Raw genomic sequence first — 24835 nt, forward strand, 5'->3', positions numbered from 1 at the left:
GCAAACAGGTGGAGCCACTGTGGAAGAGTGTATGAAGTGTCCTCAAAAAATTAAAAATAGAACTACCCTATGATCCAGTAACCGCATTACTGGGTATTTACCTAAAGAATACAAAAACATTAATTTGAAAGGATACATGCACCCCTATGTTTACTGCAGCATTACTTACAATAGCCAAATTATGGAAGAAATCTGAGTGTAGATGAATGGATAAAGAAGATGTGTAAAAAAAAAGAAGATATGGTGTATATGTACAATGTACTATTTATTATTCAGCCGTAAAAAAGAATGAAATCTTGCCATTTGCAATGACGTGGATGGAGCAAGAGTACAATGCTAAGTGAAATAAGTCAGAGAAAGACAAATATCACATGATTTCACTCATATGGAATATAAGAAACAAAACAAATGAACAAATGGGGAAAAAGAGAAGAAACCAAGAAACAGACTCTTAAGAACAAACTGGTGGTTACCAGAGGGGGGTTGGGAGGATGGGGGAAACAGGTGATAGGAATTGAATAGGACACTTTCCAGGGGTGTCTGGTTGGCTTAGTAGGGAGAGCATGAGACTCTCAATCTTGAGGTTGTGAGTTCAAGTCCCATGTTGAGCATGGAGCCCACTTAAGGAAAAAAAATACACTTATCAGGAATGAGCACTGAGTAATGTATGGAAGTGCTGAATCACTATATTGTACACCTGAAACTAATATAACACTATATGTTAACTATACTGGAATTAAAATTAGGGATGACTGGGTGGATCAACAGTCTGGTGTGTGCCTTCGGCCTGGGGCGTGATCGTGGAGTCCCAGGATCAAGTCCCGCATCAGGTTCCCTGCATGGAGCCTGCTTCTCCCTCTGCCTGTGTCTCTGGCTCTCTCTCTGTGTCTCTCATGTATAAATAAATAAATCTTAAAACAATTAAAAACCTCATAAAATTTAAAAAAAAGAAAGTGCTCCTCTCTAAGGGTTCAGTTATGGTACTTTAGCCCCATCCTGTGCTGAAACTCAGACCAGCTTCTTGTGGAGCTTTTTGATCATACGTGCCAGAAATCTCCAGAAGGTGCACAGCATCAACATGGCAGTTCCACTCATGGGACTTGGTCACAAGGGAGTAAGTAGGAGGGGACAAAAGATCTGATACTAGGCAGTTCACTGCAACACTGATTGTAATAGCAAAATGTTGGGAAGAACCTATGTGGAGCCTGGTGAGATAAATCCAGGTAGTAGTGGCAGTGAAATTCCAAAATGATGCTGGAGAAATCTATTTCTTAACATAGATGTTCACTGTATACTCTTTAAAAAGATTTATGTATGTATGTATGTATGTATGTATGTATGTATGTATGTATGTATTTATTTATTTATTTATTTATTTATTTATTTATTTATTATTTGGAGGTGGGGAGCAGGGGCAGAGGGAGAGGGAGAATCTCTAGCAGACTCCACACTGAACACGGTGTCCGGTGCAGGGCTGTATCTCATGACCCTGAGATCATGACCTGAGCTGAAACTAAGAGTCAGACACTTAGCCTACTGAGCCACACAGGAGTCCCTGTCTCCCTTTTTAAAAAGAAGCTTATTTATTCACTTAAGTAATCTCTATACAAAATGTGGGACTGGAACTCACAACTCCAACCAAGATCAAGAATCATAGGCTCTACCGACTGAGCCAGGCACTTGTTTCTCCCCAGCCCCCCCGCCCTTTTTTTACAGGCCGAAACCCTAGTTTATTTCAGCATCAGCAACATCTTAGCCATCATAAAATTAAATTGTACCAAGGGCGACAGAAGTCTCTACAATGAGGCTAAGGGCTCAGCTGCCAAGTGGCGAACATCAGCGGGGTGCACGGCGGGCACTGCCAGGCAATAAGTTAGGAAGCAGTGGGGCTGGTGGTGGTGGCAGATGCGGGCTGGGGCCTCACTTCTGGCAGGCACGAGGTCATCAATGGCCTGGCCCTGCTCCAGCCACTGCTCCATTTTGATGAGCAGCTTTCACACCATCCACCACCATCTGTACCAGCTCCACCTCTGAGAAGCCCAGGTGGTTTGCGTTGAAGACATCAAAGATGCCACCCACAGCAGCTGTGTCCACACCACTTGTGCCTTGTTTCTGAAGCCGAAGCCGCTTGAGCACCTCCGGGAACTTCTCATGCTTGTCTAGGTGGGGCAGCTTGATGTGCACACCTGCTCGCAGGCCTGTGCTCAGGTTGGATGGGCAGGTGAGGATATAGCCCAGGTGAGGGTTCCACATGACTTCGTAATTCTTTGACTTGAAGAGTGTTTCAATCTGGGTGAGGCCGTTGCAGAACCGAGTGAACACCTCCTTCATGTCGCCCCTTTTCTGCATCAAGATGACCTGCAGGTGGTCTTCCTCGTTGATCCACACCAGGAAGATTTTTTTTTTTAATTTTTTTTTCACACCAGGAAGGTCTTAGTGTCATTGTGCCAGATGCCGCGGGCGTCTGGCCAGTCGCAGGCGATGCCCAAGGCCAGGAGCAGGGGCGACACAGGCTCATTGAAGAGGAAGTGGTCGTCGATGAGCTGCTGCTGCTCCGCCTCGGTCACGCTCTTGACCACATAGTACTGGCCTGCCAGGTGGCCGCCCAGGCTCGACGGAGCTTCCACGGCGAGCTGCTCGCTGGCATCGCACTCCCCGCGGCTGCAGTGGGAGGGGAGGCAGAAGCCGCGGGTGCTGCGACGGTGCGCACCCGGGAGCTCAGCACATAGTTGGGGTCCAGGTCGTCGCCGCCCTGCAGATTGTCGGGGTTGAGGTCGGTCTTATGCTCGTAGCTGGGCTTGTAGCCTCCGTGCTGGTCCTCGATGATGCGGTCAAAGAGCTCCTTGAACACGTCATAGGACTCCTCGTCGCCTGCTGAGCAGCCCACGGTCATGATGTAGGGGTGGCCCGGGTTGTCCACGCCGGTCTGGATGGTGTCATCCAGCGTGAAGCCGCTCGGTGCTCTGGGGGCACAGCTCCGCATACAGCTCAGGGGTCAGCGCCTTGGCCATGTGGTTGTGGCCCCTGAGGTCGGGGAACTCGGCCGGGAAGTGGAGCTTCAATGTGTTGTGGCTGTTGGAGAAGGGTGTGGTGGCGGCGGGGCGGCAGGCGGGTGGCAGGCAGGTGGCTGGGCGGGGAAGGGGCACCCGGTCTGTCTGTCGGCAGCTCTGGCACCAGGTCCATCGGCAGCTCCAGGTGAGGTGCAGACGAATAGCTTCCCTTTTTGTAATCTGAAAATGTATACCTTTTCTGCTAATGAGATACATTATTTGTATACTTGTGTTTAGTTTCAAAAAAACTGGAAAAAAAATAAAAGAATCCCTTACAACCTTTTCGGATAGCTTGTGAGTTTCAGACTCTAGAATCCCCACTGCAATACCCATTGCCCACAAGGGGGCTCCAGCACCCTGACCCTGCTCCCAGGCGCCCTGCCAATGTGAGGCTGGGCCAGCAACAGACAGGGCACCCTCGCTAGCCTGTGAGGAGCTCAGAGCCACTACCTCATTTCCAGAAGCCCTGGGCCAGCTGCCAGCTCAGATCTAAAAAACTGCTCCTGCCTCGCAGCCAGGCCTGCCCAGAGTGGGCTGGACCACAGGAGTAAAGGGATGCCTGGAAGTTACTTGTGCAACCACCACCACAGCAGTGGTGACTAGCTCTGAGGTGCACGTGAATGTTGTCTGTTCTGGATCTTCTCCCTGGAAATCACCTGTGTCTACCGGGCACGTCTCTGGCTGCATCTCCCATGTCCAGGGGTGAAGCCCCATGTGGCCTCTGGGAAGCCTCTGGCAGACATCCATCACCCAGGAGCGTGGCGAGGGAGCAGTCCCAGCTGCGGGTGCAGAATGCCACCCACCTTGTGGGTGGACGTGGCAGGAAATAAGATAGGAGGCTGAGGGGCCTCGCATAGGCTAGGTTCTGAGGTGGAAGTCAGGGACTCCAAACTGAGCTATCTACAGACACTGACACTTCCTCATTTGGCCAGAAATCGTGGCTCCTTGACATTAATAACTTTGCTTTACTTCTGCTTGCAAATATTTGGGCAGCTTTTCAAAAATATAAAAGGGACACTAACAGGGTCCTGAACTTTCTGTTTGTTGGCCTGGTGAACTCCTGTCCAAGATAGTGGGGCAATGGGGCCATGGGGCTCCACGGCCTTAGCTGTGCCCCACCTGCTGTGGCTGTCAGGCAAACAGAGTAAGCAAAGGAACTAACCAAAAGAGGTTTCTTTCCAAGTGTGATACAATTCCTTAAGCGTCTCTTCCTGAGTATCTGTTGTGGGCAGGTGCGATGGCCATGGCGACCCCTGCCTTCTGCAGCTCTTCACAGGGCAGCCTCCACCCCTTAGCTGAGAGGCCTCAGTAATGGGGAGGGCAGCCCAGGCTCAAGGGCCTGGTTTCTTGGTCCTCTAGGGCCAAATACGGAGGAGGTTTGCAGGGGCCTGCCTCGAATGCTGGACCCAGGACAGATCCTGGCAGCTCGATTCCCCAGAGTCCCAGCCGGCCTTGATCATTGTCAGTTTGGAGACAGAGCTGGCTGTGAGTGAAGTACAAGCCACTCCTTGTCCTTCACTGAGCACTTGCTCACACAACATCCTGAGTCACCCCTGTAGTCACCACCACCACTGAGTCCTCCACTGCACCTCACTAGGTACTGGACACACCTCACGTACCAGGCAAGGGCTGCTTATGGAGCTTGTGGCCCAGCTGGACCTCAGATCTCTGTTCTGAGCTGTTGTTTCTACTCCTCCTTGTGAAACTGATGGTTCTTCCAAGCAGTCCGCTCTCCCGTGTGCCCTTCGAACCATATCTCTTCCTCATCCTTGCAAGCTTCAGCTTTAGAAATTACTGTGATGGGGCAGCCCGGGTGGCTCAGGGTTTACACCACCTTCAGCCCAGGGCGTGATCCTGGAGACCCGGGATCAAGTCCCACGTCGGGCTCCCTGCTGGAGCCTGCTTCTCCTTCTGCCTGTGTCTCTGCCTCTCTCTCTCTCGCTCGCTCTCTCGCTCTGTGTGTGTGTGTCTCTCATGAATAAATAATAATAAAATATTAAAAAAAAGAAATTGTTGTGATGAAAATGATGGCCCTTAGGGCACCTGGGTGGCTCAGTCAGTTAAGCATCTGCCTTAGGCTCAGGTCATGATCTCAGGGTCCTGGGATAGAGACCCACATCAGGCTTCCTGCTCAGCAGGGAGTCTGCTTCTCCCTCCCCTGCTTGTGTGCAGGCTCTTTCTGTCAAATAAATAAAAAAAATCTTTAAAAAAAAATTGTGGCCTCGTCCATGGCCTCCCAGGCAACTTATGGCATTATTCCAGTGAGCACAGACAGGCTGTGGACTGCTGGCTTGTTTGAACTTTCCTTGTCTTCAGCTGCCCAACCTCCTATAAACTTGAGCAGCTGCCTGTTGTTGCACAATTACCACAATGTGATTTTCTGTTTCCTCCTTGAATCAACCCTATAAGGGGGTTCCCTTCCTACCCCATTTTGAAGATGAGGAAACAGTCACAGAAAAGTGACATGATTTGTCTAAGATCACTCAGCCTGCAACATCTGATCTCAGAGTTTTAGGAATCCAGGTCCTTATTACCAGAGCCTGGCCTCCTAACCATTCAGTGATGTCTCCTTCCCAAATCTGACCCTTGAGATCTCCTGGTGGCAGAAGTCACCTTGTAGAATGGATCTGGGGAGTCTGGTGTCCATGGGATGGCAGGTATGGCCTGAAGTCTCCCAAAACATTAGTTATCACACAGGTATCAGGGGACATCCCCAGGAAGAGAGCTGTTATGAGCCATTCTTCCTGGCAGCTCCTCCTAGGAGAGTCATTGTGAATTCAACCTTTATGGGTCCCTACAGAAGACATTTCTGTCAGTTTGCTGTTTCAGGCAAGGAGGAAGGGGATGGGTGAGAATTGAATGGCTTTTTGTTTTATTTTGTTTTAAGATTTCATTTATTTATTCAAGAGAGACACAGAGAGAGGCAGAGACACAGGCAGAGGGAGAAGCAGGCTCCATGCTGGGAGCCCGATGTGGGACTCAATCCCGGGACCCCAAGATCACACCCTGGGCTGAAGGTAGATGCTCAACCACTGAGCCACCTAGTGCCCCTGAATGGGTTTTGTACAGAGCTTGGAAAACTGGTCTCTGGTCTGGGCATCAGGCTGGGCAGTCCATGCCTCCTTTCTCTCTGGCTATGTGGTTGTAAATGCTGTGGGAATCAGAACACATATTAAGAGCCCTGTGCTTGCTCTCAAAACAGTGTACGTTACGTCCTACTCCTTAGGGCCCTCCCTGGCCAGCAGAGGGGCAGCCACAACTGGCCACAAACTAAGGACCCAGAGCCAGAGCACTCCCAGGAAAATAAAATGAACCAAAATCACGAAGCCATTGGCATCTGATTTTCTTCGTTTGAATGTCCACAGCACAGAACACTAAGATATTATTTTGGAGAAGGCTTCTGGGGACACAAGGAGTAAAAAAAAAAAAAAAAAAACACATCAGAGAGACTTAGTGAATGTTCTCCAGAGGAATTGAGAATAAAGATTCACACCAAAGCCCCTCTGTCTCAGTGGTAAATTCCTTCTTGACACTTGTGTTTACACAGGATCCTACCAAGTGCATTGGCCTATACACGAGTGTGTGTGTGTGTGTGTGTGTGTGTGTGTGTGTGTGTATGCAGATGCTATGAGCCCTGGTAGGTCCTGAATCAGCCACTTCACTGACACACATGTAGATGTTACCAAAGGCCCACACTCTCTGGGTGTGAGGGCCCCTACAACTTCCACATGCTGCCACCTGCTTCAGTCATATTTGGCAGGAGGGGAGATGGCAGATGGCATGCCATCACAATTTCAAGAGTAATATTCTCTCATTGGGGAAGGTAGAAATGTTCACTTGCTTGAGGTCTGAGTTCTTCGAGAAATAGGTGACCCATGAACCCAAGTGGCATGCAGAGATAAGCCACTGGCTATTAGAACCCAGTCTGCTAATCTCATAATTTGTGATGATGTGGCCAAAAGCTAGGTGCCCTTTCCTGGTTAGTCCAGGTGGGCAGGGACTATTCAAATCTGCTGCACTGCAGACTCGACCTCCTCAAAGGCAACGCTCTGCCCCAAGAGCACCTACATCCTACAGCTACAGCTCTACCCTGTGCCGTCAGGGTACAGGAGAGTCTCGGGTGACTTGTGAAAGGGCCCACCAGAGATTGGTGCCCCACCCCGAAGTTTGGGGAGGCAAACCCTCCTCAATCATACTGCTTGCTGCTCTGGAAAAATAAAGTTCAATTCAGACCCCCAAACTAATTGCTCTTAAAACACTAGCCACCCTGGCACACAATCTTTTGCAAACTCCAGCAGAATTCTTGCCTCCAGCCACAGGAGGGAGGCGGGAGTTTAAAAAAAGGAAGTGCCAGGCAGCCTGGGTAGCTCATAGGTTTAGCGCCCCCTTCAGCCTAGGGAGTGACCCTGGAGGCCCGGGATCCAGGCTCGAGGCTCAGGATGGAGTCCCGCATCGGGCTCCCTGCATGGGGCCTGCTTCTCCCTCTGCCTGGGTCTCTGCCTCTCTCTCAGTGTCTCTCATGAATAAATAAAATCTTAAAAAGAAAAAAAAAAGGAAGTGCCTGGGCTGGTGGAATGGCCTCTAAGGCTAACTTTGCTTATTAAGTATTGCAGCTACAGAGATGAAAATAGATAGGCCCCATGGTTCCCTCAGATCCTCTGCTGAAAAAGCTCTGGTAGGTACTGCTGGGCAGGTGGAGGTTTGGGTACTTTGGGAGCTTAGGGGACTCTTTTCAAGAGACACCTTTGAGCCACTGATGGATGACGAGAACAGGGAAGGGTGGTCCAGAAGGCTCTGGTGAGCAGCCCAGGAAGCCTGGGGTGAGAAGCAGAAATAACAGAGATGCCAGGTCATGTGGGGCCTCCAGGAACTTGGTCAGGAGTTGGTGTGGATTCTAAATGTAACAAAGTGGTGAGTTTAGAAAGTGGTGTGATAGGACTTGATGTGAGTTTTAAAAAGATCTTTATGCTCTCTAAAGTTCACCAGAATGAAGGAGGACTAAAGGAGGATTACAGTTGGCTTGAAGTTTCCTAACATTTCATACAGCTCTAAAAGAATCACCAGCGGGATCCCTGCGTGGCACAGCGGTTTAGCGCCTGCCTTTGGCTCAGGGCGCGATCCTGGAGACGCGGGATCGAATCCCACGTCGGGCTCCCGGTGCCTGGAGCCTGCTTCTCCCTCTGCCTATGTGTCTGCCTCTCTCTCTCTCTCTCTCTCTCTCTGTGTGTGTGTGTGACTATCATAAATAAATTTAAAAAATAATAAATAAAAAAATAAAAGAATCACCAGCAAAATTTAAAAAAAAGAAAGAAAGAAAGAGAAAAAAAAAGAAAAGGAAGTAGGGGCAAGGCCTTAAGAAGACATAGAGAAAAGGATCAAGAGAATATAGGAAATCTAAACTGGTCCTAATCTGATGTTTTTTCTACCTTCAACAAACAATTGGCATTTTAAGCCAAATGTAGTAATAAATGGGATGATGCTCTCAGCATTGTACTTCTCTGGAATCGGTGTCAGTTGTGGTTTCGGGTGCACCCTTGGGCATGAACAAGCTTGGTGTGGTAATGATCATGCCTGACCAGTTTTATTTGTGGAACACTAAATATCTTGCCACCTTACCTACATGGCTGGACCTGTCTTCTTCTTAGCTATGAGAAAGGGGATACCATGTGATCATAACAGCTAACAATTTTTCCTTCTCACAGCAATATTCTCTCCCAAAGCAACTGAACACACATCCCTCCATTCCTCTCTTGACAAGCATTGAGGGGTGGATTCCTGTAGGGTTGAACTCTCCCCAGTGATCCCGTGACAGTCAAGCATCCTCAGGATTCCCTCAGGAGTGATCACTCTGATGGGGGTTTTCAGCCCTTCCCATTCTCTTTGCTCCTCATTCTCCCGGCAGCAACTTGTGGGCATGGCATCTGCAAGCCGCCAGTGCTCCCACAAGCCCTGATTTCAGATACTTCCAGAATAATCCTCACTTGGCTGGGGCTCCCTCACTTTGCTGGAAATGATCTCAAAGAACAGGCTCCGTACTCTCACCACATATCCCCCATCTCAGGGTCTTCATTGGTGGCTCAGAGATCCCCTGCCTGTCACCCCCACCCCCAGGGCTGCAGAGCTCCCCAAGGAGAAGGTGGGCATGCCAGACTGTTGCAGCTTGCCCCTCTACAGTCATAGTGAAACTCTGTGGAAGCCCAGAAGGGAAGCAATGGCTGAACATCTCTGACACATCTTAGTTGGTGTTTATACTGCCCTCTGTGCTGCCACATGGCTACAGACTTGTACCCTCTGTCAACTTTGCTAATGGGTGTGGCATCAGAGCACACAAATGAAGGATTCTCAGACTATAGCAACCCGAGGTCCGAATCTGTGACCATCTGTCAAAGAAGTACTATGGGAGCAGCATTTCTTTTAACTAGGATGGCCGAGTAGAGAAATGGCTTCTGGGAATTCTGTATCATATCAGCACTAGATAGCACAGAGTAAAGAGTTGTCAAAGATAAAGGCAGAGGCTAATTACAGTGGGATAGACATTAATCAATAAGGTACTGTTGTGATAGGGAAGAGGATCCAGCATACACTGACCTCAACTTCCATTTTTATAGTGGGCATTTTCAAGGGAAGAGGGGGTGGGTGCTGGCAGTTGTACAGGGAATTTCCTGTGGATCTATGAGAAGCAGGAAGTGGGGGCTAGTCCACGTGGAACCCATTTGAGTTCTGCTAAGTGGTACTTGCTTACTGAAGTTGGGCCCCGAGCCTCCCAGAGACTGGGGAGACAAATGCCTTCTCTTGGGGTGTTGGCTGGAGTGGAGTACCTTCCTGTGGGCAGCCTTAAATTTTCTCAGGCAGCACTTTCTGGGGGCTGAGGTCATTTTAGGGATGCAGCCTTGAGTTGCTAGAAACTATGTTGGTGTTTGTTCAAGTCTTTTGATGTGGTGGTGTGGGGGTGGAGGGTAGGCTAAAAAATCTTTTGTGCTGAGAGTCTGCAGTTTTACAGGCCAAGTTTAAGGGCTACTCAAGAAGGAAGCTCAGAGAAGCCTAGGTAGAGTCTGGTTAAAGAGAGAGTCTTTATCAGCTATGGATCTGGATTCAAATGGGCCTGGTTTTGAATCCTGGCCCTGTGACAGACCAGCTGGACAACATTGGAAAGCCATTTTTCATCTGGTAGAGTTGGTTTCCTCATTTGAGAAATGGAGAGCACAGCACTTCCCCTCCAAGACAGTTTGGGGATTAGATGAGATGATGCTCAGCTTGTAAGAAGCTCGCTGGGCATGTGCATGTTTTGTATGTGATGGAGGCTAAAGAGGAGGCTGTGCTTTAGTTGAGATTTGGGTCTGTGGGAGCTCCAGGGTTAAGGCCCAGCTGGGACCAGCTAGGACTATAACATTTCTCAGACTATAATGTCCAAAGGAATCACCTGAGGACCTGCTTCAAATGCAGAGTGTAATTCAGAAAGTCTGGCGTTGCTATTTGTTTGGGGACCTCATCTGGAGAAGCAAGGATGAGGCATATGACTAGACTCCCCTGGGAGTGAGGTTGTACCACCTGGATAGAATAATAGCCACTAGGTATTTAGTACAGCCTAGGTGCAAGAATATTACACCTTGAGCCCTTAGAATAATTAGCCACTACTTTTTCTCTGCCCATTTTGGAGGTGAGAAAACTGAAGTTCAAAGAGACTTGCTTAAGGTCACTGAACTTGAACCTAAAATCAGGGACGGCAGAGCTCTTTCTACTCTGAGGCATGGATTTTTATGATCTCTGTAGGGCTTTTTTATGATCTCTGTAGGGCTTCCTGAGAGGTGCTGGCTGCCTCACCTGGAAAAGGAGAAGGAGGAAAAGGAAGCCCCATCTAGTTAAGGGGAGCATGTCCTGCCATAAAGAAAGTATGTGAATTTCTCCCAATGTTTCTACTCTCGAAGCTGGGTAATCTTGGGAATATCTCAGACCGCTTTTGGGGCGCAGCCAGCATGGCATGGAGAGGTCTGCTCTGTCAGCCTGGTGGCATGTGTGGGGTGCCGGGCCAGCTGTGTGCCACAAGTTTCTGTGTATGTGCAGATAAGGAGGGCAGCGTGGGCCTAGGGCTATACTACATCTTTCTCCTGCTCCTAAGGCAGGATATCTTCCTGTTTAAATGTTGCTTTGGGATCACCTGGGCGGCTCATCAGTTGAGCATCTGACTCTTGATTTCAGCTCAGGTCCTGAGATTGAGCCCCATATCAAGCTCTGCATTTAATGATGGGGAGTCTGCTTGGGATTCTCTCGCTTTCTCTGCCCCTCCCCCTCTGCTCTAAATAAATAAATAAATATTTAAAATTAAAAAATTAAAGCACCTCACATCTATTGTTTGGGCAGGGGGGAAGCTTCCATTAGATAGAGTCAGTGTTCCAGAAACAGATACTAACTAACCAAATAGCTAAAATCTCACCTCTCTGCGACTCCAAAGGATACCTCAGTTACCACCTGTTACAGAAAGAAGGTGGAACTAGATTATTTTCAACCTGAAAACACACAATTGGGCTCCAACCATGAAATGTGGTGAAGTATTGCAAAGCTCAGAGTTTGTATTGTCTCAGCAACTGAAATGACTCTTCCTGAATCTGGTGCTTCTCCCAGAGATCGCAGCACAGTGGGAACACAACACGGACACACTCACGTCCAAGGGTTCACATCTCTCCTGGCTGCATCATGCTAGAAAGAAATTTCATTTTGCTTGCTTACTTCTTCTCCCTGCTTTATGCTTCTGCCTTCAAGGAGACTTTGATTTTGTCAGCTCATTTCCTGGCACAGTCCACAAAGTGCAATGGGGAGCAAGAGAGAAAGATGGATCTAAAGAAAATGAGAATTAAAAAAAAAATCAGATCAAAGCCTTAAGAGCAAGAAAATGAATTAAAAGAAAGAAGAGATAAAAGGCCAGCACATGCTGTCAGGGAGAAATCTAGGTGGAGAGTTCAATTTTAGTTAATGCTTTGGACAGCCTGAATCACACAGAGCCGTAAGTATTTTAAGGTTTCAGCATATCCAGTTGATTTTAGTCGCAGCGTTTGGATGACTTTGAATTAAAGATTGTGTGAAAGCAGCTGATGAAGGCTAACGTGGTCGTGGAAGACTTCTCTGGAAGATGGGATTTGGTCAGAATCTTGATAGGTAAAATTTCCTTAAACAGAGGGTAGGATGGACATGGGGAAGACGGGCCCCCAAAACTAAGACCTGCTGGTGGGAGCTGGTGAGCATCACGGATGGACAAACTAAGGTAAATAAATCTGTGAGCCAAAGTGCATGCTGCACCGCAACACACAACCATGCACCCATGCACTGGTCCCCTGGCAGGGACCCAGGCCCAGGCACGTTGCGGCCCACAACATATATGAATGTCTGTAAGCTAACGAATTTCCTCCTCCTTTCCCCACAACCAAATTTACAGCTTTCCCTTCTTGGCAAACAGCACAGGGTAGAAACCCAGCACCATCTTCTGCTCCTCTTTTGCTTTGATCTCAGGCAGCAGCCCATCAATTCTACCTCAACATGCTCCCTCCCCTCCATCCCCACTGTTTTTTTTTTTAAGATTTTATTTATTTATGAGCGGGAGGGGGCGGGGCGCGGGCAGAGACACAGGCCGAGGGAGAAGCAGGCTCCATGCAGGGAGCCTGATATAGGACTCGATCCTGGGTCTCCAGGATCACACCCTGGGCTGCAGGCGGCGCAAAACCGCTGTGCCACCGGGCTGCCCAGCCCCACTGCTTTTAAAGAGGCCCTTGTCATCTCTCATGTCAGCTCTCATGTCATCTCTCTGCCATGGGCCTGTCTCCTCTCTACAACCAATTTTCTATGTCATCTCTAGAGGATCCCTCAAAGCACATTTGCAAACTTGTCACCTCCAGGCTTAAATATCTTGGTTAAGAGAAATTATAAAAATGATACTACAAATGATAGTACAAGACTTACAAGAAAAGCACAGTGATCAAAACAGCAACCTACTGGGATATAAAGAGACAGATCCAGGAAACAGAATATAGTTCAGGAATATTCAACTACTTAACGGCACTTAGTATACAAAAAGATGGCTTTTCATAATGGTGTGGGGGGGATTATTGAATAATTGTGTTAGATATACTGAGAAACTTAAAAAAAAAGAAAGAGGGGCACTTGGGTGGCTCACTCAGTTGAGCATCTGCCTTAGGCTCAGGTCATGATTCCGGGGTCCTGAGATAAAGCCCCACATTGGGCTCCCTACTCATCAGGGAGCCTCTGTCTGTCTCCTTCTATCCCTCTGCCACTCTCCCTGCTTGTGCTGTCAAATAAATGAATAAAATCTTTAAAAAGAAAAAAAATTGGATCTCTAAATATTTCCTTCCTATCAAAATTAATAAAAGAATCACATTTTAGAGTGTAAAATACTTCAAAAGCACCAGCAGCAAAAGCAAAAATTATTAATGAGGCTACATCAACCTGAAAAGCTTCTACCCTGTGAAAGAATCAACAAAAGTAAGAGGAATAGAAAGAGAGAAAATATTTGCAAATGATGTATCTGATAAGGGGTTAATATCCAAAATATATGAAGAACTTGCACAATTCAATGGCAAAAAAATAAGCAAAAAATCCCTATCTTATTAAAAACATAGAGGAATTGAACAAACATATTCCCAAAGAAGACACATGAATGGCCATCAGGTACAGGGAAAGATGTTCAACATCACTCATCATCAGGGATATGCAATTCGAAACCACAGTGAGGCATTATCTCACACCTGTTAGAATGGCTATCATCAAAAAGACAAGATAGTAAGTGTTGGTGGGTACATGGAGAAAGGGAATCCTTGTGCACTGTTGGTGGGAATGTATGTTGGTGCAACTACTATGGAAAACAGTGTGAAGTTTCCTAAAAAAATTAAAAATAGAACTATCATGGGGCACCTGGGTGGCTCAGGTGGTTAAGCATCTGACTCTTGATTTTGGCTCAGGTCATGATCTCAGGGTCATGGGATCCAATCCTGCGTAGGGCTCAGAGCTCAGCAGGGAGACAGCTTGCAACTCTCTCTCTCTCCCCATCCCTCCTGCATGCACTTGCTGTCCGAAATAAACAAATAAATCTAAACAAAACAAAACTACCATATGGTCCAACAATGCCACTTCTGAGTATATATCCAAAGGAAATGAAAACACGATTTTGAAGAGATATCTGCACTTTCATATTCACTGCAGCATTATTCACAACAGCTGAGATATGGAAACAATCTAAGTGTCCAGCAATTGATGAATGGAAAAAGAAAATGTATATGAATACAATGGAATATGATTCAGCCATGAGAAAGAAAGAAACCCTGCCATTTGCAACATGAATGAAACTTCAGGGCATTATGTTAAGTGAGGTAAGTCAAACAAAAAAGATAAATGCTGGATGATCTCTATTACATTTGGAATCTAAAAAAGCCAAACTGACAAAAAGGTGGTTACCTGGGGCTAGGTGATGAAGGAAATGGTAAAATGTCGGTCAAGGGTACAAACTTCTGGTTATAAGATGAATAAGTTTTGGGGATCTGTACAGCATGGTGATTACAATGACTAGTATTGTTTTTATATATTTATATACTTGAAAGTTGCTAGAAGAGTGTATCTTAAATTTTTAAAAAAGATTTTATTTATTTATTTGACAGAGAGAGAGCACATACCTACGTACCTACGTACACAAGCAGCAGGCAGAGGGAGAGGGAGAAGCAGACCCCCCACTGAACAGAGAGACTAATGCAAGCTTCCATCCCAGGACCCCAGGATCATGACCTGAGCCAAAAGCAGATGCTTAACTGACTGACAACCCAGGTTCCCCTTAAATGTTCTTATCATACACAAAAAAAAACAGTAATTATGTACCACGATGGCAGTGTTAGCTAATGCTATGGTGGCAATCATTTTGCAATATATGAGGGAATCCAACTGTGAACTTACACAACTTTGTCAGTTATATCTCCATAAAGTTGAAAAACAAGTAACAGAGGCTATGCTCTGTCTGCTGCTCCCCATGCTTTTGCTTGCTCTCTCAAATAAATAAATAAATAAATAAATAAATAAATAAAATGTTAAAGGGAAAAATAACAGAAAAAATATAGGAGACATTTAAAAAATAATCTGAGTGGAAGAGGCTTTCTAGGCATGACATAAAAGCCACAGATATAAAAGAAAACACTGGATGAGGTGCCTGGCTAGCTCAGTCAGAAGACCATGCAACTCTTGATCTTGGGTTCATGAGTTTGAGCCTGACAATGGGTGTGGACATTACTTAAATAAATAAGTAAACTTAAAATAGAGAAAAGAAAACACTGGAAAAGAAACCCCCCCCCCGCCCCAAACAACAATAAAAACCTTAAGACAAAACCAAAACCAAAAAAAAAAAAAAGGGCATAAACTAGGTAAAGATCAATGATGATTGATAGAAAATATTTGCACCATATAATGTTAATTGCACTGATATATATAAAGCATTTACAAATCAGTTTTAAAGAAACCAACAAGAATCCAATGGAAAAATGAACAAGGTACCGGAACAGTTAGTTTGTAGAAGAGGAAGGACACATGACTTCATATGGAAAAATGTTCAAGCTCACTCCTGAAAAGAGAAATGCAAATTAATATGGTGAAATGGTATTTTTCACCTATCTGATTAATAAAGCTTTAAAAAACCTGATAAGGGGCACCTAGGTGGCTCAGTGATTGAGCATCTGCCTTCAGCTTGTCATGATCCCCCCAGGGTCCTGGGATTGAGTCCCACATCAGGCTCCCTGCAGGGAGCCTGCTTCTCCCTCTGCCTATGTCTCTGCCTCTCTCTCTGTGCCTCTCATGAATAAACAAATAAAATCTTTTTTAAAAATCTTAAAAATAAATAAATAAATAAATAAATAAATAAATAAATAAATAAATAAAATAACTTGACAGGGACACCTGGGTGGCTCAGCAGTTGAGCCCCTGCCTTCGGTCCAGGGGGTGATCCTGGAGTCCCAGGATCAAGTCCCACATTGGGCTCCCTGCATGGAGGCTGCTTTTCTCTCTGCCTATGTCTCTGCCTCTGTGTGTGCGTGTGTGTGTCTCTCATGAATATATAAATAAAATCTTTAAAAAAATTTTTTTAATTAAAAACCTGATAAATTGTATTTCGAAGATGTGAGGAAACTCATATAAGATGGGGGGGTAGTTGTAAATTAATCAAACTTCTATGGAGGGTAATACAGCCATATCTACAGTTAACCTTTGAACAACCAGAGGTTGGGGCACTGACCCTCCCATGCAGTTGAAAATCTACATGCAACTTTTGACTCCCCCAAAACTTAACTAGCCTATTGTTGAGGAGAAGACTTCTGATAACATCAAGTTAATTAACATATTTTATATATGTATTGTGTTCCCCATTTGTACAATAAAATAGGCTAGAGAAATGAAAATGTTAAGAAAATCATAAGGAAAAGAAAATATATTTATAGTACTCTAAAAAACTTGCACGTGTATGGACCTGCATAGTTCAAACCCCTTGTTCCAGAGCCAACGTACAAATAAAATTGTTAATACCCTTTGATTTTAGCAGCTCCGTTTCTATGAATTTCCCACGTAAGTCAAGGATATGTATTTTGGCATTGTTTATAATGGCAAAAGGTTGGAAATAGCCCAAAAGTCCACCCATAGGAAATTCATTAAATAAAAATGGCACATGAATCCCATGGAATTCCCTGTAAGTATTAAAGAGAAAAGGGACACTTTCATTGTGTGCTGGTGCAGAACCATCTTCCACACACATCATTAAGTGAAAAAAGCAAGATGTCTTGGGGAAGAGGAAATGAGTGCTGCATTCAGAAAAGAGGGCAGTTCACTTTACAGTTGACTATCTGCAGCTGATTTCCAAACCTATTGCCCCTTCTTCCTGGTCACACAGTTCATTTTCCAAACTCCCTTATATGGAAGAATGGCCAAATGACTGAAGAGCCAATGAAACAGGCTCAGCCATAAAAACATCCCGTGTGCCATCTTTAATGCTTTTTTCTACTCTGGTTGTCTGAAGTGACTCTGAGCTCCAGGGTGACTTTGGGAATCAGGTATTAACATCATAGTCATACAAGGAGAAGAGCCTGGTTCCCTGAGCTCCTGCCTGGAGAGAACATCTGGGTGACACACAACATGAACAGGGACTTTATTGTAGATCACTGGAATTTTGTGACATATCTGTTATAGCAGCTCTGTTCATTATTGTGTTATCCTTTTGATATCGCAATAGCTCTTCAGACACACACACACACACACACACACACACACACACACACACACACACCACTCTGTGCGTCTCCTTCAGACCTTAGATCAACACCTTTGCCTGGTACTTGATACTTGGTATTTGATATCTCTGGCATTGGTCGACCTCTTCAGCCCAGGTTCCAGGAGCTGGAGCCTCAATAGCAACCTACAGACTTGCTGCCTAGATCCCTTTCCTCTGCTTCCTTTTTGTCAAAACATAGCCCAGATCTTCCTGCCGGGTCTCTTAACCTTATTAGACTTTCACTGATACTATCTGGTTGAAATGCACACATTTGACCCTGTATCCGGTCCCCCTTCCTAGAGAACCTGCTCTGCTTCCTCCCTGCTTCCCCAGCGCCCAGCTCCAGGATGTTCCAGGAATTAAACAGTTTGCAAGATCCTTGCCCCCACCCGTGCTCTCTTGTGGTCCATTGTCTATACCAGGGGAAACCGGTGAGGGGGCCCCTGAGTGGCTCAGTGGGTTAGGTGTCTGCCTTGTGCTCAGGTCGTGATCCTGGGGTCCTGGGATCGGCTGGGTCGGGCTCCCTGTTCAGTGAGGAGCCTGCTTCTCTTTCCCTCTCTCCCACCCCCCCTCCCCTCCCGGTTCATGCTCTCTCTGTCTCAAATAAATAAGTAAATAAATAATAAAAACCACATTTTTTAAAAAAGAGAGAAACCGGTGAGTTTAAGATGCCAGTCAAGCAGGTCATCCTTCTGTGAACTCCTCACCGACGCGTAAGATCTTCTGAAGACACTTCGGGGCTCACGTGTCACTTCCTGACCCAGGGATTTATTTATTTATTTTTTTTTTAAAGATTTTTTATTTATTTATTCATAGACACAGAGAGAGAGAGCGAGAGAGAGGCAGAGACACAGGCAGAGGGAGAAGCAGGCTCCATGCAGGGAGCCCGACGTGGGACTCGATCCCGGGTCTCCAGGATCACACCTCAGGCTGCAGGCGGCGCCGAACCGCTGCGCCACCGGGGCTGCCCCTGACCCAGGGATTTATTTTATTTATTTTTTTTTTTAAACTTTTTTTTCATTTATTTATGATAGTCACAGAGAGAGAGAGAGAGAGAGGCAGAGACACAGGCAGAGGGAGAAGCAGGCTCCATGCACCGGGAGCCCGACGTGGGATTCGATCCCGGGTCTCCAGGATCGCGCCCTGGGCCAAAGGCAGGCGCCAAACCGCTGCGCCACCCAGGGATCCCTGACCCAGGGATTTAAAAGCTGCGCTCTCTGCTCCAACCGTGTCTTCGACCCTTTCGTCCTTCAGTTCGTTTCCCCTTTCCCAAATCCCCTCGCGTCTGGTTTGAGGCCGGCCTCTCCCACGGGAGTGTCAGCCCCAGGAGGTCGGGCCCGGGATGCTCCGGGTCAGGCCTGTCCACGTCAGGGCTCGGGCACACAGGAGAGGTCCCAAGCTCGCCGAGTTCGTGGGGCCGGGTCCACACTGTGCGCGCCGCGGGAAGCGGGTGGCGCCGGGGCCGGGCCGCGGACTCGGGGCGGGGGCGGGGGCGGGCACGGCGTCCGCGCCTGCCCATTGGCCGCCGCGCGCGGGCGGGGGAGGTCGTGGGCGCGGTGACCGGGCCCCGCAGCGCCCGCGGGCCGCCCAGCACTCGGCGCCGTCGCTCGGTCCCGCAGGCCCGCTCCCGCCGCAGCATGTTGCGCGCCGCCGCGCTCGCTGCCGCCGGCCTCCGGCCCCGCCTGGGCCGCCGCCTCCTGTCGGCCGCCTCCTCCCAGGCCGTGCCGGCCCCCAACCAGCAGCCCGAAGTCTTCTACAACCAGGTGAGGCCGCCGGCCGCGGGGCTTTGTTCTGTCGGGAGAGGGAGCCCGCCCGGGAAGGCCCGGGCCTCCTCGGGGCCCCGTACGCAGCGGGGCTGGAGCGCTTGGCTGCGCTGCGGCTTCCCGCACACCTCCGCGCCCTGCCCGCGGGCCTCCTGGCACCTTCGCCGCGGCGGACGGCCCCTGTTCCGTTCTCCACTGTGACTGCGGCCGCTTGTTCGTTTCCCTGCTCCCGCCGGGCGTGTTCTGCCCCGTCAGCAGCCCCTCAGTCGCCGCGGTGTCTGCACGGGGCTTTCACCATCACCCACCCAGACCACCTTTCCATCAAAGTCCCCTCTTAGCAGGAGCTTTTCCGTCTTTTCCTTGGTCATCTCTTAGCCCTTAATTCTTGCCCGTGTCCAAGAAGTCCAAATGGAAAAACAAGAAAGGGAGGGGGCCGCCTCCGCCAAGGTTCACCCCTTGGCCACGGAAAAGGTCAGGGCCCTGGGCCGGGAGCACACACGCTCACTGCTGGGAATCGGGAAAGGGTGCGGGACCTTCGCCTCTGGGGCGCAATCCCCAAGTAGTGTCCGCGCCTTCCAAGGAGCTGGTTTTCTTCCAGCAAACCGGGGAGGGGCTTTCCAGGATAACACCGCTTCCCAGAAGCCAGTTTCTTGCTTAAGCAGAAATTCTTGCTATTCTTGCTTCGGAATATTTTCTCTTTTGATCTTTGAGTTTGGGTAAAGTGCTGGAATTCACAGAGAAGGAAATCGATGTGAAGACTTCGTTTTTGTATGTGCAACAAGCTACCCTTCTGTGAGCTTCAGTTTCTTCTTTTGTAAAGTGGGAAGTGGGTCAGAGGGTGAGCACTTACAGTAATAACAGCTCCTTTTCTCTGTGCACCTGGCATGGTTCTGTTTTGCCATTTAATCCTTACAACAGCCCAGTGAGGTGGGCACTGTGATCATCTCCATCTTATAGATGAACAGAGTGACGGAGAGGTTTCGTGAGTTGCCCAAAGATTGAAGCCAGTGGCAAAGTTGGGGTTCACATCTAGGCTCCCAAAAGAAAGCCTCTAACCAGAATATTCTGTGCTACAATCGATGTACCTCTGGGTTGGAATAGAGGGGTCAGTGCTGATTCAGGATGCCATAGAGCCAATCCTGGGTGGATTTTTTCAAGTGGACCTGCTCCTTTGGCCCAGAGCTGAGCTGCAAATCTGCATACAGGTAGTGGGTAAAGGCATACCTGTGTAATTGTAAGGAGTGTTACAAATAGTCATTTGCGAGGGAATAAAAACAAGAGATAAAATTCCCTTTATGGAACACAAGCCCCAAATGCAGCAGCTGTTGTTCTTTTGGTAGGCTGCTTAATGAGAAGTTCATGCTCGGGAGACTTGAACATCAGAAAGATTATGCAGAGATATCCTTAAGGGAAAGATGCCAGCACCCCAGGCCTTTTGTGGACACAAGATTGAATTAAGATCTTCCTCCTCTGGGCAGCCTGGCTGGCTCAGCGGTTTGGTGCCGCCTTCAGCCCTGGGTGTGATCCCGGAGACCCGGGATCAAGTCCCACGTCGGGCTCCCTCCATGGAGCCTGCTTCTCCCTCTGCCTATGTCTCTGCCTCTCTCTCTCTGTCTCTCTCTCTCTCTCTCCTGAATAAATAAATAAAATCCTAAAAAAAAAAAAAAAAAGATCTTCCTCCTGTGTGGTCACATGGAAATGAGGAAATGGCATCCCAACGTACATGCACAGGGATCTTGCAGATAGCATGAGCCTTGCTGTCCTTAGTCTGGGGATGTGAAGTTGGGGGAGAGGAGTGCAATCTCCCTGCAGCTCCTTGCATCAAGTTTTTTGAGATTATAAAAGTAATAATTGCTTGCTGTAAAAATACAGAGTACTGTAAAACTTCCCACACCCCCCCACTGCACTGCCACTGTTAACAGGTTGGTCTGTGATCTTGCTTTTTCTTTGTGTGTGTGTGTTCATGCCTGTGAGCAAACATGCACCAGATTTTTTTTCTTTTTTTTTAAATAAATGAGATATTAGCACTTACTGTTCTGGAGCACTGTCTCATTGAACAATGTATCTGAGTTATCTTTCTCAGTTAGTACATTGTTATCTTTTTTATTCTTCCCAAGGTTGCAATGCATCACACCATGTTGAAACTGGCTCTTCTTAAAATTCTTGGGATGTTTTCAGAGTTGCATTGTTGCTAATGCTGCTGGCAAGCATGCCAAAACCTACTCTGAATATTTTTGAGTCTCTAGGAGCCAGGGGCTCTAGGTACAAACTACATCATACTCCTGGACATTTCCTGAGGTGTTACTGGGTCCTTGAAGTTTAATGAACTGTTCTAGAGTTGAGCTTCCCAAGAAGGAGTTCTTCCATCCGGCTTTGAAGTTGCTTCTGCGGGGTAGGTTTTCTTGCCAAAGGCATTTGGAGGGGTATTTGGGCTTTTGAGGGAATGTCACAGTTCAGGCTTGTTGGGTCTCACCTGGATGGGTGGGAGTGGTACAGGTGGCAAGTCTTCTCTTTCCCACCTCCTTCTCTCAATCCAAAAGAGGTAGAGGGAGGTGGTTTGGTCCACCTTCCTAGGGTCCTCTTGCCTTTACTTGTCGTGGGTGAGGGCGCAGAGTGGGGTAAACTTATTGATTGGAAGATTCGGGACACTCTCTCCTTCCCCCGCTTACAAGCAGGGACCTGTAGGGGGAGCTGATGATGGCCAGGCTTCTTGAAGATCAACATGTCTTATCTTTGGCGGTTTCAGGGACACACCTCTATCAACAAACTGATTTTCATTTTTCATTCTTTTTTTCTTTCCTGACTTGGTGACTTAAATCAGCCCTGCTGATTTTTTTTTAATTTTTTTTATTTATTTATGATAGTCACAGAGAGAGAGAGAGAGAGAGGCAGAGACATAGGCAGAGGGAGAAGCAGGCTCCATGCACCGGGAGCCTGACGTGGGATTCGATCCCGGGTCTCCAGGATCGCGCCCTGGGCCAAAGGCAGGCGCTAAACCGCTGCGCCACCCAGGGATCCCAGCCCTGCTGATTTTTAAAGCTCCTGAAGTTAAGCCCCACTGGTTTTCACAGCCAGGTATTAGGGGGATTTGTCTTCTCAATGTGAGTACCCAGTGCCTCGCATGCCTAGTGTAGGATCTGATCTCTTGCATTTGCTTCTCCATGCTGTGGCAACCCTCCTGTTTGTGGTTAGTCTTGCCAGGGATTTGGTTGCCAACTGTATGTCTGTCCCTCCTACCCTTTTCAACATGGCCTCCTGTATATGATGAACTGTGGGAAAGCCTGCCCTACCAGTCTTCAGGTCGTTTTCAGAGTTGGCTGCATAGATGGAGCTGTTATCTTGGTATGTCTGTGGGACAAGGTGAGCTCAGGATCCTCCCATTCTGCCATTTTCCTGATTCCCCATGTTGATTGATAATAATAATAATGAAGACCAGAATATTGTTAGGTACCGTTGTGTTGCGCTCTGTACTCAGACCACCTGCCACTCATTAGTGTTGATTTGGCCAGGTTCATTCATTCAACAGACATTTCCTGAGTGCTCCCTGTTCCAATGAACAAAACAGATAGGAATCCCTGCCTGTGGAAAGCTTGTGGCCTGGATGGTGGAGACAGGTAAGTGAAGTGCATTCTTGGCCAAGGCAATCAGTGCTATGGAGAAAAACAAGGCAGGGAAGAGGGGGATACAGAGCGTGGTACAGTTTATTTAACTCTGTACCTCAACTACTACATCTGTAAATTGGGGTAAAAATCCTATATACATCATAGAGTTGCTGTGAGGGTGGAGTGGGGGTCATCCTTATACAGCCCTTAGCAAGCCTGGCTCTTCATGACCAGTGCCTCCATGTTTACACAGCCTTAAGTAAAGGCTGAGGTAACAGTGATGCTTTTGAGCTTATGAGGTAATAGTGATGTAACTCCATTATGTGGGTGCTGTTGTAGTTTTAAGTTGTTTTCTGAAGGGGTGAGCTAAGTTGTGGTAAAGTTGAATGGGAGTTTGGGGTGACTTAAATTGTGTCCCTATTCTTAGCTTCCTGACCACAGCCCTTGGGAACTAAAGAGAAAACTGACAAAAAAGAAATTAAAGAAAGTGTCTCCCTGTATAGAATTTTCTGATTACAACATTAATACATCCTCAGTACCAAAAGTCAAGCATTACAGAGTCCATGAGGTAGAAACTCATTGGAAATATAAGCATGCACCATTGGCCCATAATTTACATTAGAGAAAACCTAAGAAGCTAGCTTGCCATCCATGGGGAAATAAAAGAACAACTTGTGCTATGGTTATAGGAAGGAACAATTCAATAGATGCAGTAGTTCAGGAATTATCTGGAACTGGATGAATAATGGGTCTCAAAAACAATGTGACAAGGCAGGAAGGGGTCCTGCGTTCTGCAGATAGGAAGCTAATTAAATCACCCAAACAAACTTTACACTGAATATGAGCAGACCTATCTCCATATAAAATAGATAAAAATGGGGGCTCTTGGGTGGCTCAGTCAGTTAAGTGTCTGCTTTGGGCTGAGGTCATGATCCTGGGGTCTTGGGTTTGAGTCCCGGTATTGATTCCCTGCATTGGGTACCCTGCTCAGTGAGTTGTTGCTTTTCCCTCTCCTCCAGCTTGTGCTCTCTCTCGCTGTCTCTCTGTCTCAAATAAATAAATAAAGTTTAAAAAAAAATAAAATGTATAAAAATGTTCTGGAAGAAATATGTGCATTGGTGTGAAGGTGGTGAGTGCCTTTGGAGGGGGTACTGCTTAGGGAATCTGTTTACAGGTAGTGATTAAAGGGAACTTTGGCTTTATTTAAATCTTTTATTTCGTTAAAGCTAAGTGACCTGTGAGCAAATATAAAAAGAAAAAAAAAGAGACAGTCCTCTGATATTTCACACCTCCAGATAATCACTGCTAACAGGTAGTATATCCAGAATAGAAATTTGATTTTCCTTGTTTTTCTTGGGTGATTCTTACATAATGAGCCAAAATTTATGTTGGGTTAAGCAGTGGTTTGAAGTGGCTTTGTGCTGAATGAGTCAAGTGAAATATCTCCACATTCATCATACTGGTTTTATTGTTTGTGAAAGAGTTTTAAGATCCTTTGTAGAAATAATAGATTCAGGCAAGGCAGAGAATCAGAGGATTTCACCAGACCTACCTTGGTACTTCTGCTTCTGACATAATTATATTATAAATGAATGTAATTGCCTTTCATCACCTTCTGCCTTTCCAGAATCTGTGAATCTGTGGAAACATACTGCGTTACGGGTGACTGGGCTCTGAAAAGGTTTGTGAGGGACTCCTGGGTGGCTCAGTTGGTTAAGCATCTGCCTTTAACTCAGGTCATGATCTCAGGGTCTTGGGATTGAGTCCCACATCGGGTTCTCTGCTTAGTGGGGAGTCTGCTTCTCCCTATCCCTCTGCCCGTTTCTCTTCTCATGCTCTCTCTCAAATAAACAAAATAAAATCTTTTTTTTTTCTTTTTTAAGAAGGTTTATGGTATTGAGGTCAGGTTGAAAGGACAGATGTGTATGCGGTGGACATGTGTACCTATCCCCTGATGAATAATTATGATTGCTGATCACTTAGGGTTTGTTAGGCCCTGTGTTGATGTTTAACTACACATTTTCACCTTTCATTCTTCCAATAACTGTATGAAGCACAGGTATTGTAGCTGTTTCAGATGAGGGGACTGTGGCTCTGGGACTTTAAATACTAATTATGAAACCA

General features: G+C 47.0%; 1 protein-coding gene and 1 pseudogene across 3 annotated transcripts in view; one reads left to right on the forward strand and one right to left on the reverse strand.

Annotated features, from left to right (window-relative positions):
* Window positions 1–246: 246 nt before the first annotated feature.
* Window positions 247–18106, reverse strand: LOC144299866 (creatine kinase B-type-like; annotated as a pseudogene). Its single transcript, XR_013366519.1, has 4 exons — window positions 18054–18106; window positions 15588–15654; window positions 2431–11882; window positions 247–2395 (listed from the first exon to the last, which is right to left on the reverse strand). The product of XR_013366519.1 is annotated as a creatine kinase B-type-like (transcript).
* Window positions 18107–18888: 782 nt separating this feature from the next.
* ALDH2 (aldehyde dehydrogenase 2 family member) overlaps window positions 18889–24835 on the forward strand; it is a 39813-nt gene continuing 33866 nt past the window's right edge. The window contains exon 1 of one of the 2 annotated variants that reach the window (XM_077875668.1): window positions 18889–19109. In XM_077875668.1, coding sequence (XP_077731794.1) covers window positions 18984–19109 — 126 coding nt within the window. In that variant the 5' untranslated portion in view covers window positions 18889–18983. The remainder of the gene's footprint in view (window positions 19110–24835) is intronic. The other variant, XM_077875670.1, reaches the window with a different exon arrangement.

This window comes from Canis aureus, chromosome 27, assembly GCF_053574225.1.
Source record: "Canis aureus isolate CA01 chromosome 27, VMU_Caureus_v.1.0, whole genome shotgun sequence".
In the NCBI taxonomy this organism is placed as follows: domain Eukaryota; kingdom Metazoa; phylum Chordata; class Mammalia; order Carnivora; family Canidae; genus Canis; species Canis aureus.